The sequence below is a fragment of the Sciurus vulgaris genome (genome assembly GCF_902686455.1).
Source record: "Sciurus vulgaris genome assembly, chromosome: 2".
In the NCBI taxonomy this organism is placed as follows: domain Eukaryota; kingdom Metazoa; phylum Chordata; class Mammalia; order Rodentia; family Sciuridae; genus Sciurus; species Sciurus vulgaris.
In genome coordinates this window covers 119,634,315-119,653,262 of record NC_136462.1, presented here as the reverse complement: position 1 = coordinate 119,653,262, position 18,948 = coordinate 119,634,315, and the positions used below count along the sequence as shown (strand labels likewise).

General features: G+C 36.0%; 1 protein-coding gene across 11 annotated transcripts in view; it reads right to left on the bottom strand.

Moving 5' to 3' along the window:
- NEO1 (neogenin 1) overlaps nt 1-18,948 on the bottom strand; it is a 244,518-nt gene that overhangs the window by 29,243 nt on the left and 196,327 nt on the right. For 4 of the 11 annotated variants that reach the window (XM_079125283.1, XM_079125292.1, XM_079125288.1 and 1 more), the window contains exons 13-21: nt 18,060-18,207; nt 15,439-15,549; nt 13,942-14,136; nt 8,448-8,543; nt 5,697-5,920; nt 5,477-5,615; nt 3,147-3,254; nt 1,293-1,487; nt 612-644 (exon numbers count right to left, since the gene is read on the bottom strand). In XM_079125283.1, coding sequence (XP_078981409.1) covers nt 612-644; nt 1,293-1,487; nt 3,147-3,254; nt 5,477-5,615; nt 5,697-5,920; nt 8,448-8,543; nt 13,942-14,136; nt 15,439-15,549; nt 18,060-18,207 — 1,249 coding nt within the window. The remainder of the gene's footprint in view (nt 1-611; nt 645-1,292; nt 1,488-3,146; nt 3,255-5,476; nt 5,616-5,696; nt 5,921-8,447; nt 8,544-13,941; nt 14,137-15,438; nt 15,550-18,059; nt 18,208-18,948) is intronic. The other 7 variants (XM_079125293.1, XM_079125286.1, XM_079125290.1 and 4 more) reach the window with 3 other exon arrangements.

Sequence of the window (18,948 nt, the reverse complement as noted above, 5' to 3'; positions counted from 1 at the left end):
CCTAGATTTCCATGTTAAGTAGTTTTTATTCTCTTTTAAAATTATCAGATATATTGAGAAGAAATGGAAAATAGCTCTGAGTTAACTCCTTGTAATACAATCAATAAAGCACTCTAGGTCATGGGTAATTAATTATACAATATTAGTAGGATAAATTTGTAGTTTATTAGTGGGAGGACCCAGGGTATTGACTTTGACAACAACTTTTTATTTAGAGACACTAATAATTCTCAATGATGCAAACAGGAAAAAATGGTATCACTGGACTCTTGTGCGTCTAATGCCTATCCTATTGTTACATAACTTCAATATCTCAGTATACAAGGAGGAAAATCTGACCTATACTTAAGGCCAATCTCCTACAGTTGCAGGAGTCAGTTTATCCAACTCAATCCCCCCCCCCCCCCCCCCCCCCCCCCCCCCGGGCAGTCTATTTAACTGCTAAGTAAATCCCCCAGCTTTTCAGATACTCTTAAGTACCACAAACATGGACTCAACTCCACTTGGCTGATTTTCAAGGAAAAAAAAAAAAAAAAAAAAAAAAAAAAAAAAAAAAGTTCAGAATAGGTCATGAAAGAGGAAAGGAAAGAAAAGGCCATCTACTCATTTACCTTGATCATTAGGCATTTTATCAGAGGAGTCCGCTAACAGGCCAAGCACAGGGGAAGAAAAAACAAAAGTAAGGATCAAAAGCTTTGAAGATGGGACAGACAAAAGTTTTAAAGGAAAAAAATTAAAATCCCCACAAGCTTCCAAACAGTCTTGATTTTAGTGCTAACAGAAAAGAAATCCATATTTTCAATTTCCACGATTCAGTCCCCAACTAAATTTTATTAGCCTATGCTTAGTTCAATATTATATCTTCATTTTCTTATTTTAAGGCCACTTTTAGTCTCTTGTTCTCTACAAAGGTACACAAATAAGCCTTTTAAGAACCTGTGTGTATTGAAAGAGAACCATTCATCAGAATAACATGTTATATCACTTACAATAGGAACCAAAAAAAAAACCACATCTGACTTAAGTGGGAAAAACTTTTATATCACTGCATTTCATCATCCCCAAATAGCCTGGAGCCAAAGTTACGCTGTATGTGATACAGTGAGGCCAATAACCCTGGGGAGAACTGATTTTGGGTAAGGGATCTTTTGGGATAAATCTTCACACTGTGGCTGATGAGCTCATCGTTAGGATTCCTCATATTACTCATAGTCTCTACAGGCTAAAGTGTTATGTGTAAGCATAACCCCACTAAAGAGACATAACAAAACCCTCAGATCAGAAAGCTTTACCTTTAGGTGTTCTGAATTGGACAGCTTCAGACATGGGCCCCATGCCCTTTGAATTCCGGGCCTGGATTTTGAAGTAGTATGGCGTGTCAAGTGTTAACTCTTGAATCTGGTGAGTCAGCCTGTTACCCACGACAGGCTCAATAACCCAGTCATGTATCTCCGCATTCACATCTGTACTGTAATATATGATATAACCTGTCCAAAGGAGTTAAGGGGGAAAAAAAATCTCATTCCTGCTTTTCTTTTTGAAATCAGGAAGTAAAATAATGCCTATTATATCATATGCAAATTATAGTGTACTATTTGATTAGCGTACCCTCAAGTGCCTAGCAATGAAAATATTGCAGTTTTGAAAACAATAATGGCTTGATATGCTATTTTGGCTCACATCAAAGTGATCTTCCAGAATAAAAACTCCAGGCAGATGGGAAGCAAACTCTACTTAAGTTCTCCCAGTCTTAAGACTGCAAATTCAGTGGGTGAGGCCAAAGTCAACTGTCACCGGATACTTCCACCAGGGGGCGTGCAATCTCCATGGATAAGACAGGAAGCCTCCCAAACACACGTACCTGTGTGTTCACACAGTACAAAAATGCAAGGTGGTGGTACTGGTTTTAAAAGACAAAGTAAAATGGAATTCATGTCAAGTTATGCTTAATTCTTTTTTCTTTTTTGTACTGGGGATTGAACCTAGGGGTGCTTAACCACTGAGCCACATCCCTAGTCCTTTTTATGTTTTATTTTGAGACAGGGTCTTGCTAAATGACTTAGGGCCTTGCTAAGTTGTGGAAGCTGGCTTTGAACTTGAGATCCTCCTGACTCAGCCTCCTGAGTGCTGGGATTATAGGTGTGCACCACCATATCCTGCTGCTTGTTTTATGGAAAAGGCAAAGCCAAAATCTAAAAAAGGAATGACATGAAGATCAGGATTTATGGGGAGGTATTCCTCCTGAAAGCCAAAAGAAGGCAGTGCTAAGAAATGCCTTCTATTTCTTTAGATCACCTTATTCATATTTCAGAAGGCAAACTCTGGTTCCTCAGCATTCACCTACACAGATTAAGGTCTCCAAAGGGAATGATCAGCAGCCCAATCCCATCAGGTTTCACTCCTTGATAAAGATGAGAAGGTCATGGTGTCCTCTCTACTGTGGAAGGTTTTCCTCTGGAAGTCCAAAGAAGAATTCCAAGTACCTTTAAAGGTCTATGGAAATTCAAACTTTTAACTCTAGTTGTACAAGCACAGAAATCTGAAAGAGCAGGCCTTGGGCAGGGTTGGGGGGGTGTGGGGGTGGAATTTAAAGCCTAATGGGGCTGGTGGTGTACACTTGTAATTCCAGCGATGAGGGAGACTGAGACAAGAAGACTGCAAATTCAAGGCCAGTTTTAGCTGACAATTTAGTGAGACCTTGCCTCAAAAAATTAAAAAGGTGGAAAGGTAGCTCAGTGGTAGAGCCCCTAGGGTTCAATCCCCAGAACTGGGGTGAGAAGAGACGCGTAATAGGTTTTATGGATTTCAAGGTAAAAGGAAAGAATCTAAATTTATTTGAGTATTGCCCTATGGTATTAGGCAGGGGTATAAACACCAAGGCCATCCAGGTAGTGAAGAGCTTTCCCAAGGAAAATAAATACGTCCATAAAGTAATGGTACCCTCATCAGACTTGCAGGCAGTATGAGGCAGAACCACCAGATGGCAACTCATTTCTATGTCACTGGGGGAAAACAGCAAACCCCTTCTCCAGTTTCAAGGCCCATCATGACTCAATACACAAGCCAGACTTCATATTCTCATTTCTCTTGAAAACAAAGTTGCCTGGAACAGGGCACAGACAAACACATACCATAAGGGATTTTACCTGTAATTTTGCCATTGGCTTCAGAAGGAGGCTGCCAGTTCACTATTATGGTCCTAGGTTTTCCCTCTTTGCTCACAACTGTTACATCTTTAGGTGGAGAAGTAGGAACTACAAAATAACAATACTTTCAATAATTCCTATCCATTTCAATAGAATTCACATTTTTCTTTATAAGGCACAATAAAGGTACAAAACAAAAAAGATAAAGTCTGCTGGCTTCAAAGAACTCACAGTCTATGTGTAAACAGCTCCATTAAAAAGAATATGCAAAGTACCAAAGAGAAAAACAATACTATGAGGATAAAGAACTGGCATCGTGGCTGGGGTCAGGGATATACAAGATAGAGAAATCAAATGATGCTTGTACCAACTACCCATTATGTGCCAGGTGCTATACACAAACAGTATCTCACTTAATATTTATGACAACCTTCATAGGTGGCTCTTGCTATTCCTATTTTAAAGGTCAGGACACCAAGTATGAGAGAAGTTGTATAATTTTCTCAAGATAACTTTCTTCCCCTAGATTTAAATTACTTTTGTTAGAGTATTTTTAAGGATAAAATAATTTTCTCTCTCACTTGTACTTGTTTCTCTAAACCAAATATAATTTTCTAAAAAAATATTTTTACATGTTGATAGACCTTTATTTTATTCATTTATTTATATGTGGTGTTAAGAATTGAACCCAGGGCTGGGGAGATAGCTCAGTTGGTAGAGTGCTTGCCTTGTAAGCACAAGGCCCTGGGTTCGATCCCCAGCACCAAAAAAAAAAAAAAAAAGAATTGAACCCAGTGCCTCACACATGGGAGGCAAGTGCTCTACCACTGAGTTACAGCCCCAGCCCCATAACTTTATTTTTTATTCATTTATTTTAAGTGGTGTTGAGGATTGAACCCAGTGCCTCACACATGGTAGGCAAAGACCACCACTAAGCCACAACCTCAGCCCCCCAAATGTCTTTTAAAAGCTATATTTTCTCAAAGAAGATATGATTTAAAAACTGACATTTTTCATTTTAAGCTTATACTGAAAGCACACTGCCAACTATTAAGGTTACAGCTCTAACAAAAAGTTGTTTATGCAACAGAAAAACCAACAAAATGAAAACTGTCTCTTTTGTGTTTCCATGTTAGATCTGAAAACTCAGTGTCTACTAGGAAAATTAAGAAATTATTCTTCTCTTCTTAAAATACTGGAATTCTAGTACAAGATGGAAGGAAATCTGGTGAATTGCAAACATCCTAAGGGAAAATACAAATTTCATTTATTAGCTAATGAGTTGGAATTAAAGTAAAAATATATTCTTAAAACATTAGTAACAAAAATAAACTGAAGGCCTATTTAAACTTTTGTGTATTACATTTCCAGTTCTCCAAATCCAACCCTTTTCTGTAGAAAAACTGCAGAAGGGCCAAATCCAGTCTGTACAGAACTTATAACTCCAGGTTTTTTATTATTTTTATATAGGACAGAAAGACATAGGAGGCTAGCATAGACAGATATTACCAGTGGTTACACCCAGTTCCATGCTAAGAATGCCCCAAAGGGAAGCAGAAAGAAAGGCCTAAAAGAAGAAAAAAGCAAACAGAATCTCAAACCTAGACAGTCTGCTCTCTCCCTAATTTGTTTAGTTATCTTTTCTCTGTGTTTACAAACAAAAACCCGAAGGATATTTCAGTGAAAAATTTTACAAAGACACTAATTGTTCAAGGAAGCTTTGGATCTTCCAGTGAAGTGTTTGGGCTCTAATAGGCATGGCTTTGCAACTTGCATGGTCAAGGACATGTCACTTCATTTTTTCAATTTTAATTTACCAGTAAGGCAGGATTAATGACAATAAGCTCTTATATCTACCGAGGGCTTTATGATTCATTGCATGATTTCCCATCTGTTCCTCGTTTTACCTTACAATTACCCTATAAAGTAGGAAAGGCAGAATTACTCTTCATTTATAGGATGAAAGAAACAGATTCAGAAAGACTGGAGGACTTGTTCTTGATCACAGTCAGCAGATGGTTGACCTGGGATTGGAAACAAGTCTTAATTCCTAGCAAGCTTTGCATAATATTATCTTGCTTTTTGCTAATATTCTTGTAGTGACAAAAAAAATTCATCTGTTGAAATAGCAAATCCTATTCCAAGGTAGCTGGTCACTGTGTTCTGTCATGAAATATGTCATTTCTTATACTCAATTTTTTCCTTGGGGAATAAAAGCCGATGATGAAAAGTATCATGGCTTGGAATGTGGCACAACATGGACTTCCATTAGCTTATATATTTTGCAAAGAGAAGAAATGCCATGTGACATGGGATCTAACAACACATACCTAATTCAAAGGTGGTCCCATGTGCTGTCATACTCCATGTGCTTGATCTTCGACCTTTGGTCACCATAACAGAGAATTCATAGAGTGTATTTGGTTTTAAACCAGTCACCAAGTAACTTAAAGTCGTTGCATTTGCATTCTGGAAAATATGAATCAGGAACTTTAAAATCAGAAAATATCAATGATTATCTTTTTTCACCCAGAGCAAATGTGTCAGTACCTTGTACTTGGTGTTTGCAGGGATGTTGGTTTTCCATCGAACCGTGTAGTACCGGGAGTCTGTAATCTTCTGATGTTTGGGCAGTGAGTTGTCCGCCCATGTAATCCTTATGGTGTCATGACTCAGAATGGAAGCCTGAACTCCCACTGGTGGCATCATGGGAGTGGGATCTGGCACTGGAGTGTATGGAGCATTAATAACAAATAAATCAACTTCAGAAGTGTCTGGGTAAAAAGTAATTAAAAAAGGGAAGTGGCATTTTAACATAAACAAAAATAAAAGGGAAATGCAGGGTAGTATAATGGAATGAAAATGAGAAATGGAAAAAAAGAAAGAAAATCCAGAGTTAATAGGTAACCATCATTCATTCAAAAGAATATTTCCATTTGTGTTTTTTTTTTTTTTTTTTTTTTTTTTTTTTAATGGGGACTGAACCCATGGAGCTACACCTCCAGCCCTTTTTATTTTATTTTGAGACAGGGTCTTGCTGGGGCTGGTCTCTAACTTGCCAGTCTCATTCCTCAGCTTCCTGAGTAGCTGAGATTACAGGCATGCACCACCATACCGGGTTCCCCTGCATTCTTTCAGGAAAAATTTGTAGAAAAACATTGAGAGAAGTAGTAATTAACCATGTTCACCACTGCATTCTATAGGCATATTAAAATGTGATTATATTAACATATATATGCTTGAATTTTCTTAAAATTACTTGAAAATACTACCTTCTATCTAAAAAAGAATATGGAAAGACAAAAACTGCTTTTAAAATCAAGGATAGAGTTTCTTAACAAGCAGCACACAGTTTATGGTATGTTTTGAGATTTTAGTAAATATGGTAGAATTTGGGGACGTGAGTTATCAGTGCTTGTCACTGGATATGTAAGGGTCCTACTCTCAAACCTGAGTCCTGAATGTCAGTCAGCCAATGGATCAATATCATACCTGCTGCTATCTTGGGTCTAGAGGCTGTATGGCAATAATGGCTCACAGCTGAATAAAGCAAAGGAACTTGTGGTCATTCCTCTTGAGGATAGGTAAGCCTGACAACACCCTGGACTACTGCCTGCACATTCTACAGCAAAGCCAGAGAACAATCCAGTGATAAAGCCCCATCAGTTAAGGGAAATGCCATGGTTAATATGGGTTCAAGTTACAAAACCTTCATGAACTTTAGAATACTCTCATGGAAAGGAAAATCTATATTCATGTGTTGTGTCCTATATAATGGACATATTCTCTAAGTGTTACTGAAAAACAGGCCAGAATGAGCAGTAAACACCAAGGACCATGGGCCAAGGACAATACAAGAGGGTCCCCTTTGGGCTTTCTCAATTTTTTGTTAGGTTTTCTAAGTGTATATATTTATACATATATATGTTCAGATTTTAAAATGGGTTTCCCATATAGTTATGGTGTCTAGTCCTTCCTATAACCCCAAATCTGAAATAGCATAGGCCTTCTAAATAATTGCCATACTAAAGCAATAGTCCCCATGTATATACTTCTTGTACAATGAAGACTAAAAATAACAGAGCAGCAGCAGACATTATAATCAAGGGCTTTGTTCAAAGACTGTCAGGACACATACTAATTACAGAAAATGAACTTTGAAGTGCAGAAATCATTAGAATTCTTTGAGAAATTTTCTTATATGTATTAACTCTTGAAAAGGTCAGTGGGTTCAATGACTTAGGAACATTTCCTTGTACGTTTCTAGCCAGCAGACTATTTTTAAGGCACATAAAATAAAATAATTTCATTTAAGAAAGCAGACTACTTATTTAAATATTCTCTTTTGTCCTTATTTTTTCCTTTTCTTGAATACTAAAACTATTTCTAGAAGAACTTGTAGCACACAGAAGACAGGACAGCGCTACAAACAAGCAGTAATGTTGGTCTGAAGCAGAAGCTTTTTAAAAAAAGAGGGGTCTGTGTGCAGAGATTATCTTTTAATAAGAATATTGCCAAGTCTGTGTTATATGCAAAGCATCTGGAAGACATAGCTGACAATACTGAGTCAAATATCTGGGAAACAAATGGAAAAAAGCATATCTGAAAAGAAATCATTGGTTTTCAATATTCTTAAAAATTAATGACTAATATATTTACTTCAATAAACTTTCTCATTCAGATCTAAAATAGATGTTTTATATAGCTTATAGTAAGTACATTACTTTAGAGATACTTTAAATGGATAATTCAAATTAAAATACTAAATATTTGATCACTTAAAATAAATGTATAACTGATCAAATGGATAGTGCCTCTGACTTTGTATCTTTTATAAAAATATGAAACATATAAAAGGTTCATAAAAATATTTTCCCAAGGAACTTGGGTAACTAGTATAGCAAATATTGGCTTCTTCAATCACATACACTATTGCAACTACTCCTCTAGGGATATAGCAGTCCTTTCATTTTTTGATTTGTTTTAGTTATAACCGACATGCCTGAAAGATGAAAACTCACTTTTAATTCTTTCAAAAGTATGCCTGTGATCTACAAATCCTGACACATTATGTGTACTTATTTACAAATAATGGCTTACATGTCAAACTTAATATTTTCCAACAAAAAATATAAGAATCAACAGAACTTTCTATGTTAAAAGCTTACCTTCTCATTTGAAGTCTGCACCTAAACTGGCCTTTTTCTTTCACAAATACCCATCAGGTAGGCCTCATGCCAATATGCTACAGAAGCTGCTGGCAAAAAGTGCTGACAACCAGAGACAGAGAGGATATCCTACCTGTGTGAGGCCTGGTCACGGCACTCTCATACAGGGGGATGCCTTCACCCACGTTGTTAAATGCTTTCAGGGTAATCACATAGTGAGAGCTTGGATCTGAGGGAAACAAGTAAGCCAAAACCAGTTTTAAAAATCCCCATTACAGAATTTTAAAAATTCAAGGATGATTGTGTACAATTTTAACTTTGGAGGAATTGAAGATTTAAAATTTTTTATATGGGATTATTTTGGGGTGTTAGGAGATACACAGATGGAAGCATACATAGTACAGTGAAACTAACCAGGTCAACTTCCTGGATTTAATTTCAAGAATGAAATCTGTGTTTGAATTCACTTGGCCTCTATTATGGGTTAGTACTATTCATTGTACTTGAATGCAAATGAGTAAACAGGATTTTCATGTATTGGAAACATACAGGTGGAGCTTAAAATAAAACCCTTTCCCTTCTCTGAAAGACAGTGAATGGAAGAGTCAAGGAAGAGAAGCAGGAGATAAACTGCTGAATGTCCTCGACACTCTGGGGGACCTCCGAATCTTAGAGGGTCAAACCTCATGTAGTCATCATGCAGACTGCTAGATTGGACAGGGTAAGGCTCAGGGTTTAATGGGCTTAGAAGTGATTTTGCATGAAAACACTCTTTCTAGAGGATCATGCAAAGCACTACTAATTAGACTCAGAAAAGAGGGGGTATTAAATAGGTGGAATGGCATTCACTCATACGCAATGAGGGAAATCAGGGAGATTCTAATTCATTGCACTCCTGATCCTGGCAAGGCTTAGTTTGGGTATTTCAAAAATCTAGTTTCAAAAAATAAAGAACTGGGTTCCATTGAAGTGTTCCAGACAGAAAAATTGACCTATTCCACTCACTTCTGGTAGAGCCGGACAGTGTTCCAACGTGACCATACCTCACATGGCCTGTGTTATTTCAAAAGCTTAAAATAGCTACTTTGTTTTGGGACCTACACACCTACTCCCCAGATAACGGGCAATATGTACCTGGTCTCCCATCTCACACAGAATTGATAACAAATGGAATCAATAAGACTTGTTACTTGACTGGCAAGGAAAAAGTGTGGACACGGTAAACAGAGATGTCATTCGCTGAGACTAGGATAGGGGCAAAGCAAACATGATACACAATTCCAAGGCCTAATCTAGGTCTACTCTCTACTCTCTCATGATGTACTTCCAATTGTTTCATTAGTTTTATTTTTTTTGTTTTGGCGGTGCTAGGGATTTGAACCCAGGGCCTTCTGCTTGCAAGGCAAGCACTCTACCAACTGAGCTATATCCCCAGCCTGTTTAATTAGTTTTAATAAGCTTGTTTTGATTAACTGTAAATACATATCTCTAGTCAAGACTTTCCTCTGAGTATCAGACCTCTATCTTCAACTATCTGTTGGCATATCCTCTTAGAGGTCTCAAGTCTTTCTTCCTTCTTGAGACCTGCTTCAGTGTTTCCCTAGTTAAGCAAAGGACAGTACTACCAACCTTGTCAGAACGCTGGCAGTCATTAAGACCTCCCCCTTCTCAGCAAATAATCATGTCTTGTTGATTCTTTCTGTCTCTCACTATTCTTTTCCCTAATTCTCTGAGCTTCATCTTTCCTGGTCACCTTTTCATCCTGAAAACTCTTCCACCATTATTCCTATGCTGGGTACATCCCAACCCACCCTTCCTCTATACCAAGAAAAGTCTATTCATCTGAAAGGGCTCATCCCACACTGGTTAGTCTCTACCTACATGGCTTGCAACACTCCATTTCTCTTCCTCGATACTATGAACACTTTCAGTTATTTTTAAACTGTATTATTTCTAAACTGTAACCATGTCTGCCTGATTCTTGGCTCCATCTCCAGCTCAGTGTCTGGAATATAGTTGGTGTGCATTAAAAATTTGCTGATTGACTGGCAGGTTATGGGGAAAAGATACTAACTTTAAATTTTGGACCAGATGGAATATAGGATATATCTATGTACAGGTATGAATGTGGAGCTCAGAGGAGAGCTCTAGTTTGATAGATGAAGTGAACTTCTTCGCTTGTGACTTGCTCATCTTACTTAACATTATATCCATCTTCTATCTAACAAATATAAGATTATTTTACTTTATGCCAAATTAATTTAGTTTTTGCTACTTCTCAATATATATATTCTCCTTTCGATTAGAGTCTACTTTCTTACTTTATTCAGTACATGTAGTGCTCCTTTTCATATCTATGTTTATAACACTACCCTGGAACAATCTTTCAAGTCCAGGTAAGTTCTTCCTTCACTGCTCTACTGTGCCTTGCTAGCTCATGTTCTCTGAACATGTTTCACTTCAACTTGTTGTTTTTTGTGTTTTACTTTCGTTCTCCTATTAGACTGAAAGCACATGAAGGTCAAGGACCATGTCCTGCAAGCACATTGCAAAGGATTTTCATTTCAATAGTTTCATAAGGGAAACAGTAGGAGGCTGGTCATCACAGAGACATTTTTTGTTGCACAGCAAAGCTTTCCTTTTGCTCGCCAACAATAATTGCCTTCTAAGACTGCTCATGTGGGGAAGCACTTCCCAGGTTAGTTATGCTGTTACTTTTTTGGGGGGGGGAGAGAGAAAGACTATTTTTTTCTTTTTGAGTAGGTTTAAGTTACTGCTTATTTTCTAACAGAAAAAGATGAAGGTAAGTGGTATCATGCATTTGTTCTTAGGAACCATGTTTACAAAGCAATGATTTGAATAAAAATTTTATCAGAGCAGATTCTGAGTTAAAAGACAAGTCTTTCATAATAAGATAATGATAATCCAATTTGGAAAATTATACTGAGCCAAATCAATTCCTTTTTATTATGAAATATTAATATTCTTAAAATTCTCTTGCTTTTTAAGTTAACCGTAAGGTATGAGTAACAATAAAATATACACCAATTTCAGTGTACCTTAAGTTTTGATAAATTTACATACCTGTGAAATCACCACTCCCAGTAGTTGTGTCCTTGTAGTTAACTCCTATCACTCCCAGTTTCACAAAAAAACTTATCTTGCTTTGTAACTACTGATAAGTTTTGCTTATTTTATAATTTCATAAAATGTAATAACACACAATGTACTGTCTTATATTTGACCTTTTGCTCAGCATAATCTTTGTAAGACTCATTTCTTTTTTTTCCCACATTTTTCACTGGTGTATTAGAGTTAAGAGACTCAATTCTATTGTTGTGTGTATTGACAGTCAATTCCTTTTAATTACTGAGTAGTATTCCATTACATGGATGTAGTACAATTTACTAATTGATGGAAATTTGTACCATTTCCCCCCTTTGAGATATTATAAGTAAAGCTACCATAAACAGTCTTGTTTGCCTTTATATAGACAGGTGTTTTTATTTCTCTTAAATTAAATATCTATTACTAAGATTGTTGGATTATAAAATTAAATTTATAAGAGACTGCCAGCTATTTTATGAAGTGCTTATACCATTAGACATTCCTAAGAGCAAGCATGGAAGCAGCTCTGCATCCTTGCTGTTATTTGGTATTGTTGATCAATTAAATTTCACCAATTCTACTGTAAGTGTAGTGGTACTGCATCAGGGTGTATTTCTCTGATGATCAATAATACTGAGTGTCTTTTCATGTACTTATTGTCCACTGGCATAGTGTCAGCCCAGATCTTCTGCCTACCTTTTTATTGGGTTTTCTTATTGAGTTCTAAGAATTTTTATATATTCTAGACTCAAATTCTTTATCAGATATTTGAATAGCAGGTATTTTCTCCAAGTCTGTGGCTCATCTTTTTATTTTATGGGTATCTTTCCAAAAGTAGAAGTTTAAAATTCTGATGAAGTCCATTTTACTAATTTTTGAATTTTATTTACTTTTAAAAAATTTCCTTTTATTAATTTTTTACTTTTATTAAATTCCATTTTTAAAAAATTATATTTACTTTTTTGCATAAGAGGTCCTTGTCTACTCCGGGATCATGAAAATTTTTTCCTGTTTTCTTTTAGAAGGTTTACAGTTTTAGCAGTTCCATTTAGGTCTGTTTTTGGGATTGGTATATAAGATAAGTGTCAAAGTTCCCTTCCCTTCTTGTATAGATATTCAATTATTCCATAACTTTTGTTAAAAACACCCACCTTTTTTCACTAAATGATCTCAGTATCTTTGTCAGAAAATCAACTGACCACATACATTTGGATCTACTTCTGGACTCTATACTGTTCCATTGATCTATAATATCTGTCTTTACACTAATATCACACTGTTCCCATTACTGTGACTCAAAAAGTTATCCTGAAATCATCAAGTAGTATGATTCCTCTTTTTGTTTTTTTTTTTCCAAAAATTTTGGCTATTCTTGTTTCTTTGCTTTGTCATGTAAGTTTTTGAATCAACTTATCAATTTTTATAAAAAAGTCTACTGGAAGTTTCCTTGGGATTGCACTGGAAAGAAATGCGACCTTAGTAATGTCTTCTCATCAATGAACATATTCCGTTCGTGTTTTAATTTCTCCCAGCAGCACCTTTTTAGTTTTCAATATAGAGATCATTCACATATTTTGTAAGTTTATTCCTGTTTCATATTTTTATGCTAAGTAAAGGTATGATTATTTTAATTCCAATTTCTAATTGTTTATTGGTAGTATATGAAAATACAACTGTATTTATATACTGACTTTATATCTTGTGACCCTGCTTAGTTCTCTTACAGTTTTAGTACCTTTTGTATATTCCTCAGGATTTTCTACTTTAGTCATAATGAGTATGTAGAATGATAAAATATTTGTTTCTAAATATTATTTTTCCATAAAAGAAAAAAGTGTTCCTTAGAGAAATGGCTGATTCTGGGGCTGAAGCTGGGAAAATATCAGATAAATCTGGAGCATCTTTCTGTGTCAAAAAGAAAGCGCTTAAAGAAAGGAGGTATCAAATAGACATGTGAACCACTGGCTATTCATTCTCCATGGGGACAAAAGAAAGATTTTCCTTGTTATAAAACAAGGAACAAACATGGCAGAAATAAGGAATCAGAAAATCACCACTGGGGAAACACCAGAGTAATAATTGGAACTACAGATTCAACACGTGATCATGAACCAGAAAACAATATTTTTCTTTTGTTGTAAGGGACATTAGTGAGGAAAGTTCCAAACATGAATCAAGTCTCCAGACATTGTCTCAATGTTAATTTTCTGATTTTGGTAACTGTGGTTATGTTAGAATAATGTCATTTTTAGAAGCTGCATGTTAAAATTTACCACAAGAGTTTTTGGGTTTGCAACTTACTTTCAAATGGTTCAAGGGAAAATATGTACACACAGGAGGACAGAAGGATAAAGTAAAGATGGCTAAATGTTAATCATTGTAGAAACTGTGTGAAGAATATATAGAAATTCTTTGTACTATTTTTGTAATTTTTCTATAAAATTAAAATTATCATGCAATAAAAACTTAAATAGAAAGATGTAATGTGCACAATTATGTCCTTTACTCAGCAAACATACCCAGATTTTCAATGGTGTAATAGCGCTGTTTATAGTCCACTTTGATGGTCTGGGCATGAGGGCTGCCAATGCCATAACCAATGGCATAACCTCTGACTACAATGTTCTGATTCTCTGGAGGAGTCCAGCTTACTACAATGCTTGTGACAAGTGGGCGGACATGAAGAGAGCTAGGCACTTCAGGAACACGAGTTTCTGGGAAGGAAAGTAGAAAAACAAGATGAGATCCACTTTGCGTTAGACTATTTCACCATCTTTGGGGAATGGTGTTCAGCCTTCTGCCAAACTATTTGGGAATAACTGTTCTCCTATTTGGGGCAAAGAGTTCAAAGAGAACCTGCAAGTATAGTGAAATACAGTCTATGGTTTTAATACATCCAAAACAAAATTTCAACAGCCCTAAATATAAGATATTGGAATATTATTATGGAAGGAAGACAAAGATTCAGAACCTCTACCTGACAGAGAAAAATAAGTTGCCTTTCAACATTTGCTCATTCCTTGTTCCACATCCCACTGCCAAAATCTACCAGGTATAAAGAGAAAGAAAACGTCAAATAATTAAAAGCCTGCTGTCATTAGGTGATCAATCAGCACATAATGACCCTGGTATCAATTATTTACTTCCCTAAATAATCTATAGATCAGCTGAGCCAGGTAGCACATGACTGTAATCCCAGCGGTTCAGGAGGATCATGAGTTCAAAGCCAGCCTCAGCAAAAGTAAGGTGCTAAGCAACTCAGAGAGACCCTGTCTCTAAATAAAATACAGAGTAGGGCTGGGGATGTGGCTCAGTGTTTGGGTGCTCCTGAGTTCAATTCTCAGTACCAAAAAAAACATTAAAAAAAAAAAAAGAAAAATTCTATAGGTCAGGAAAAATAAAATTTGAGAGTTAAAATGGACTCAGTTGCTAGGAGACCAACAGGCTTTAAAAAGGTAGCAATTTATAATATCTTTCATATATATTACCTTCAAGGCATAAATTACTACCTTAACTTAAAATTAGTAAACTGAGACTTGGAAAGAAAGTGCAGGTGTTTTGTTTGATACCTGTCATAACTACACATAGTCACATGGAGTTGGCCATTGAAGAAACAAGTGAGACAAGGACAAGTTGTCCAGGACTAAAGAAAAAGGGAAACTGTAATTCAAATAAAGGTGCAATGGATGTGACTCAGCCTTAAATTTTAGATTAACCATCTACTACTTAATGGCAGTGGTGGTAAAAAAAACAAAAAACAAAAAACAGAAAAACAAAAAAACAGCTAAAGCACCTGAATAGTTTCATTTGTTTTCTTCTGCTTAAAGTGATGGCTCTCTAAAAGCTACTGCAAAAAAGAAAAAAAAAAAATCAATTCTGGGAGTCTTGCTGCTTTATAGGAATGACAATAGTATAATACACTAAAGTTCAGAGATTACAAAGTGGCTTTCCAGTCTGACTCACTGACTACAGTTAATACCTAGCATATATTGGTACTGACAATTATTTGTTCTTACCATCTAAGTCACTTTCAAAAGTTTCAGTAGACAGCCAGTCAGTTGCCGGGCCCGTACCATTGACTGTTAAGGCAGCCACTCGGAAATTATACTCAGTACCCCGATCAAGACCTGAGACCCAAATGACAAAAAACAAACAAACAACAAACCAGGCTGAAGTTAAGAGCTTTGGAAAACAAAATATCAATAATCTTTCAGTAAAGCAAATATCTCACCCATCAACTCAGTTCATAGCTTGATAAAGTTTAATACAGAACAAGCAAAGTGAATACAGAACAGAGTAATGTACATTTTTATAGTAAAGGCTGAATGAAGCCCACCCACCCATGAGAAAAAAACAGAAATGACTAAAGCTTCCAGGAGATTAGAGATTTTTGTTTAGGAGCTTGAAGTCACCTCAGAGATCATTAAATGGAATCCCTTAGTTTTCTTAGGTAGAAAGCTAAGGTCAAAGACAAACAGTTATTACAAAGAAACAAAGTCAGTTGGTTTCAGAAGATACCAAAACCCAGAAAAGAATGTTAAGATGTAACTCCTATCATGTTACCTCTCTTCTTGGAGCACTCCCAAAACCATAGCAGAAAAATTTTAAACACCAAATACAAATAATTTCTCAACAAATAATTGCCCATATGTATTTTTAGTAGGCAAAAATATGAAAGAAAAACTTTTCTATTATGCAACTTTGAATTTACTACCAGTTAATGAAGTACAAGATTTACTAATGTGCTAAGTGCAACGAAGATCCACATATAAAAGTCTATCCTATAAAACAGGACAATAGTTAATAATACAGTTTTTCATACATTTATGCACATATTTTTAGAGGACTTAAATTTGGTATTATGATAAGCTTTATAAAGATATAAAAATTATTGTACTTCTCCACAGTCAAATATTGGAATCTTTGGAGAATAGCATAGTACAGAAATTTCAATCAAAGACAGATACATTGAGAATGTAACTTGGCCAGGATGCAAGATAGGCCCTGGCTCAGTTAACCAATCTTAGCACATGGTATGGGAAGAGAGACAGAGGTTTTTGCCCATCTTGAATCATTTTTCCACAAGAGAGCAGAGACAGAAAGAGGAATAAAATGGCCAGGTCTAAGTCAATTTTCTTCCCTGTCTTATCTCTCCACACATTGAACCAGAAAGTGCTAGAGCTGGTGGCACGAGTTTCTTTCTGTTAAGAGACAACAGCCTGGATTACTAGGAAACATGGCCCAATTAAGATCCTGAAAGAATTCAAGTAGTCATATTATTATTCCCTGCTCTTTTGAGAGTTAGAATATATGAAAGACAGTATAAGAGAGAAAGAGAGGGAGATATGTATAAAGAAGCTACGATGGGCTAAGACTGTGGCTCAGTGATAGAGCCCTTGCCTAGCATGTATGAGGCACTGGGTTTGATCCTCATCACCACATAAAAATAAATAAATAAGATAAAGGTTAAAAAAAAAAAAAGGCCAAGAGTTCCTCTCCCCTAAGAAACTGACAGTAGATAGAACTAAAGTATTTAATACATGTTTAAAGATATGACAAAATGTGTTAAGTGCTATCACAACAATTACTTCTGGCTAAAACTTAATCATAAAACTTATTTTTTTAGTATAGGATCTTGGTAAAACATTTTGTTCCTTAGTACTTCAAGCTTTAAGTTAATGTTTTAAGATCCCTGTTTTTTGTTCACCATTATGTATCCAGTGCTAGAACATGCAGATTAAATGCTTTTCATCCTGTGAATGTTTGGACTATGCTTAAAAAGAAGAGCTGTTTCTACTCTATAGGGATTTTTATAGATGCTTAATGTGGCTGCAGATTTCAGTGTGGTCTGAGTAGATCTCACCCTATCCTCTCCTTCATTAATTTAGTAATGCCTAGACTCCGTCCTCAGCTACACATGGCTCAGACAGAGTCACCTTCTTTTTTTCCAAGATTCCTCTGCAAAGGAAACTTGCCTTTTTTTTTTTTTTTTTTTTTTTTTTTTTTTTAAAGCTAACTCTATTTCCCCTATTTGGGGAAGAAAGAGAAGAAATTTCTGTGGTCTATAGAATGAATACACCGTTGGGGCCACTTTTTACCAGATATGTAACTTGTTCTGCTGCACATAAAAGGCAAACTATACAAAAGGAACTACACCTGACAGAATTTTCTAAAATTTCTATAGCAGCAAATATGATTATTGCATTGCTGCAGTTACTCATATATATTCTTACAGACCACAAAAACTCAAGTGATGTCAGTGGTATTACAAAAATTATTCTGTTGATTTCTGTTACAACTAGATTAAGTAGAATAATTTCTATACTTATATACTGCTGTTTTACCTTTGCAGATTATAAAATAGCAACATACACACTCAAAAAAGAAATGTGGAAAATGCAAGGAAAGAAATAAAAATCAAATACAATCTCAGATGGTAGAATCTCTCAGAGTATTTTCCATTAAATTATATCAAGTCTATTTTCCATTAAATAAAATCAAGTGACTATTAAAGTTTTGGGGAAACCATTTTTTGTTTATGTAAACCAGTAGCTCAGAGCAGTTCTTAGACTAATATAATTCAGTGTCTGAGAGTGATATTACTTACGAGCTTCTGCCTATATGCAAAGCAGCTTACCTTCGATCAGCTGAGACAGTTGTGTCCCAGTTACCAAGGTCTCAGTGACATCACTCTTGCGAGAGGCCTTTCGGTATCGAATTTTGTAGCCAGTGATCTGCCCATTCTGTGTGGCTGGAGAAGGTGGCTGCCAGTGAATCATAATACTCTGGGAAAGACAAGATAATATAGGGAAAAGATTGAATATATTGAGAGGTTGGTCCTAATTGTTCTATTATTAGTCACTCAAAAATACTTTTTATTTTAAAACCTCAGTGGCAAAATGGGGAGAATATAATTTCAAGTGGTATACTCTGGAACAGTGATCTACTGGGCATTTTGTCAGAATGAAGACGCTGGTCAGAAATCCCAGAAAAAATTTCAGAGGGAAAGTATAAGAGGTCAGAAACACATTTGATTAGGAAGTAAACTGTTGTTAGATATAAGATTTTTCTTTTTTTCTTTTGTACTAGAAATTGAACCCAGAGGCACTTAACCACTGTGTCACATTTTATTTTTTTGAGAGAAGATTCACTAAGTTGCTGAGGTTGGCTTTGTACTTGGAATCCTCCTGCGTCAGTCTCCCAAGCTGCTGGGATTATAGGCAGGCACCACCACCCCTGGCTGTATAAGATTTTATTTTTCCATCTCCATTGCAAAATTGCTGAAGTTGAACAATTTCTATCCAAAACTTTTCAAAAAGAGGCTCAGTAATTAATACCTGATTGTTTCTTCAAGAAGGAAAGAGTTCTATGGTACTTCATGAAGGGACTATTTCACTTGTCTATATATCCCAGAAGGGGCTGTGGACCTCTGAGAGGCATACATGGCCTTATATATAGTAAACTGACCAGGGACAGTGTGGGCAGACACAACCAAAACTATGTGTCAGCCTGAGGTTCACACTGAG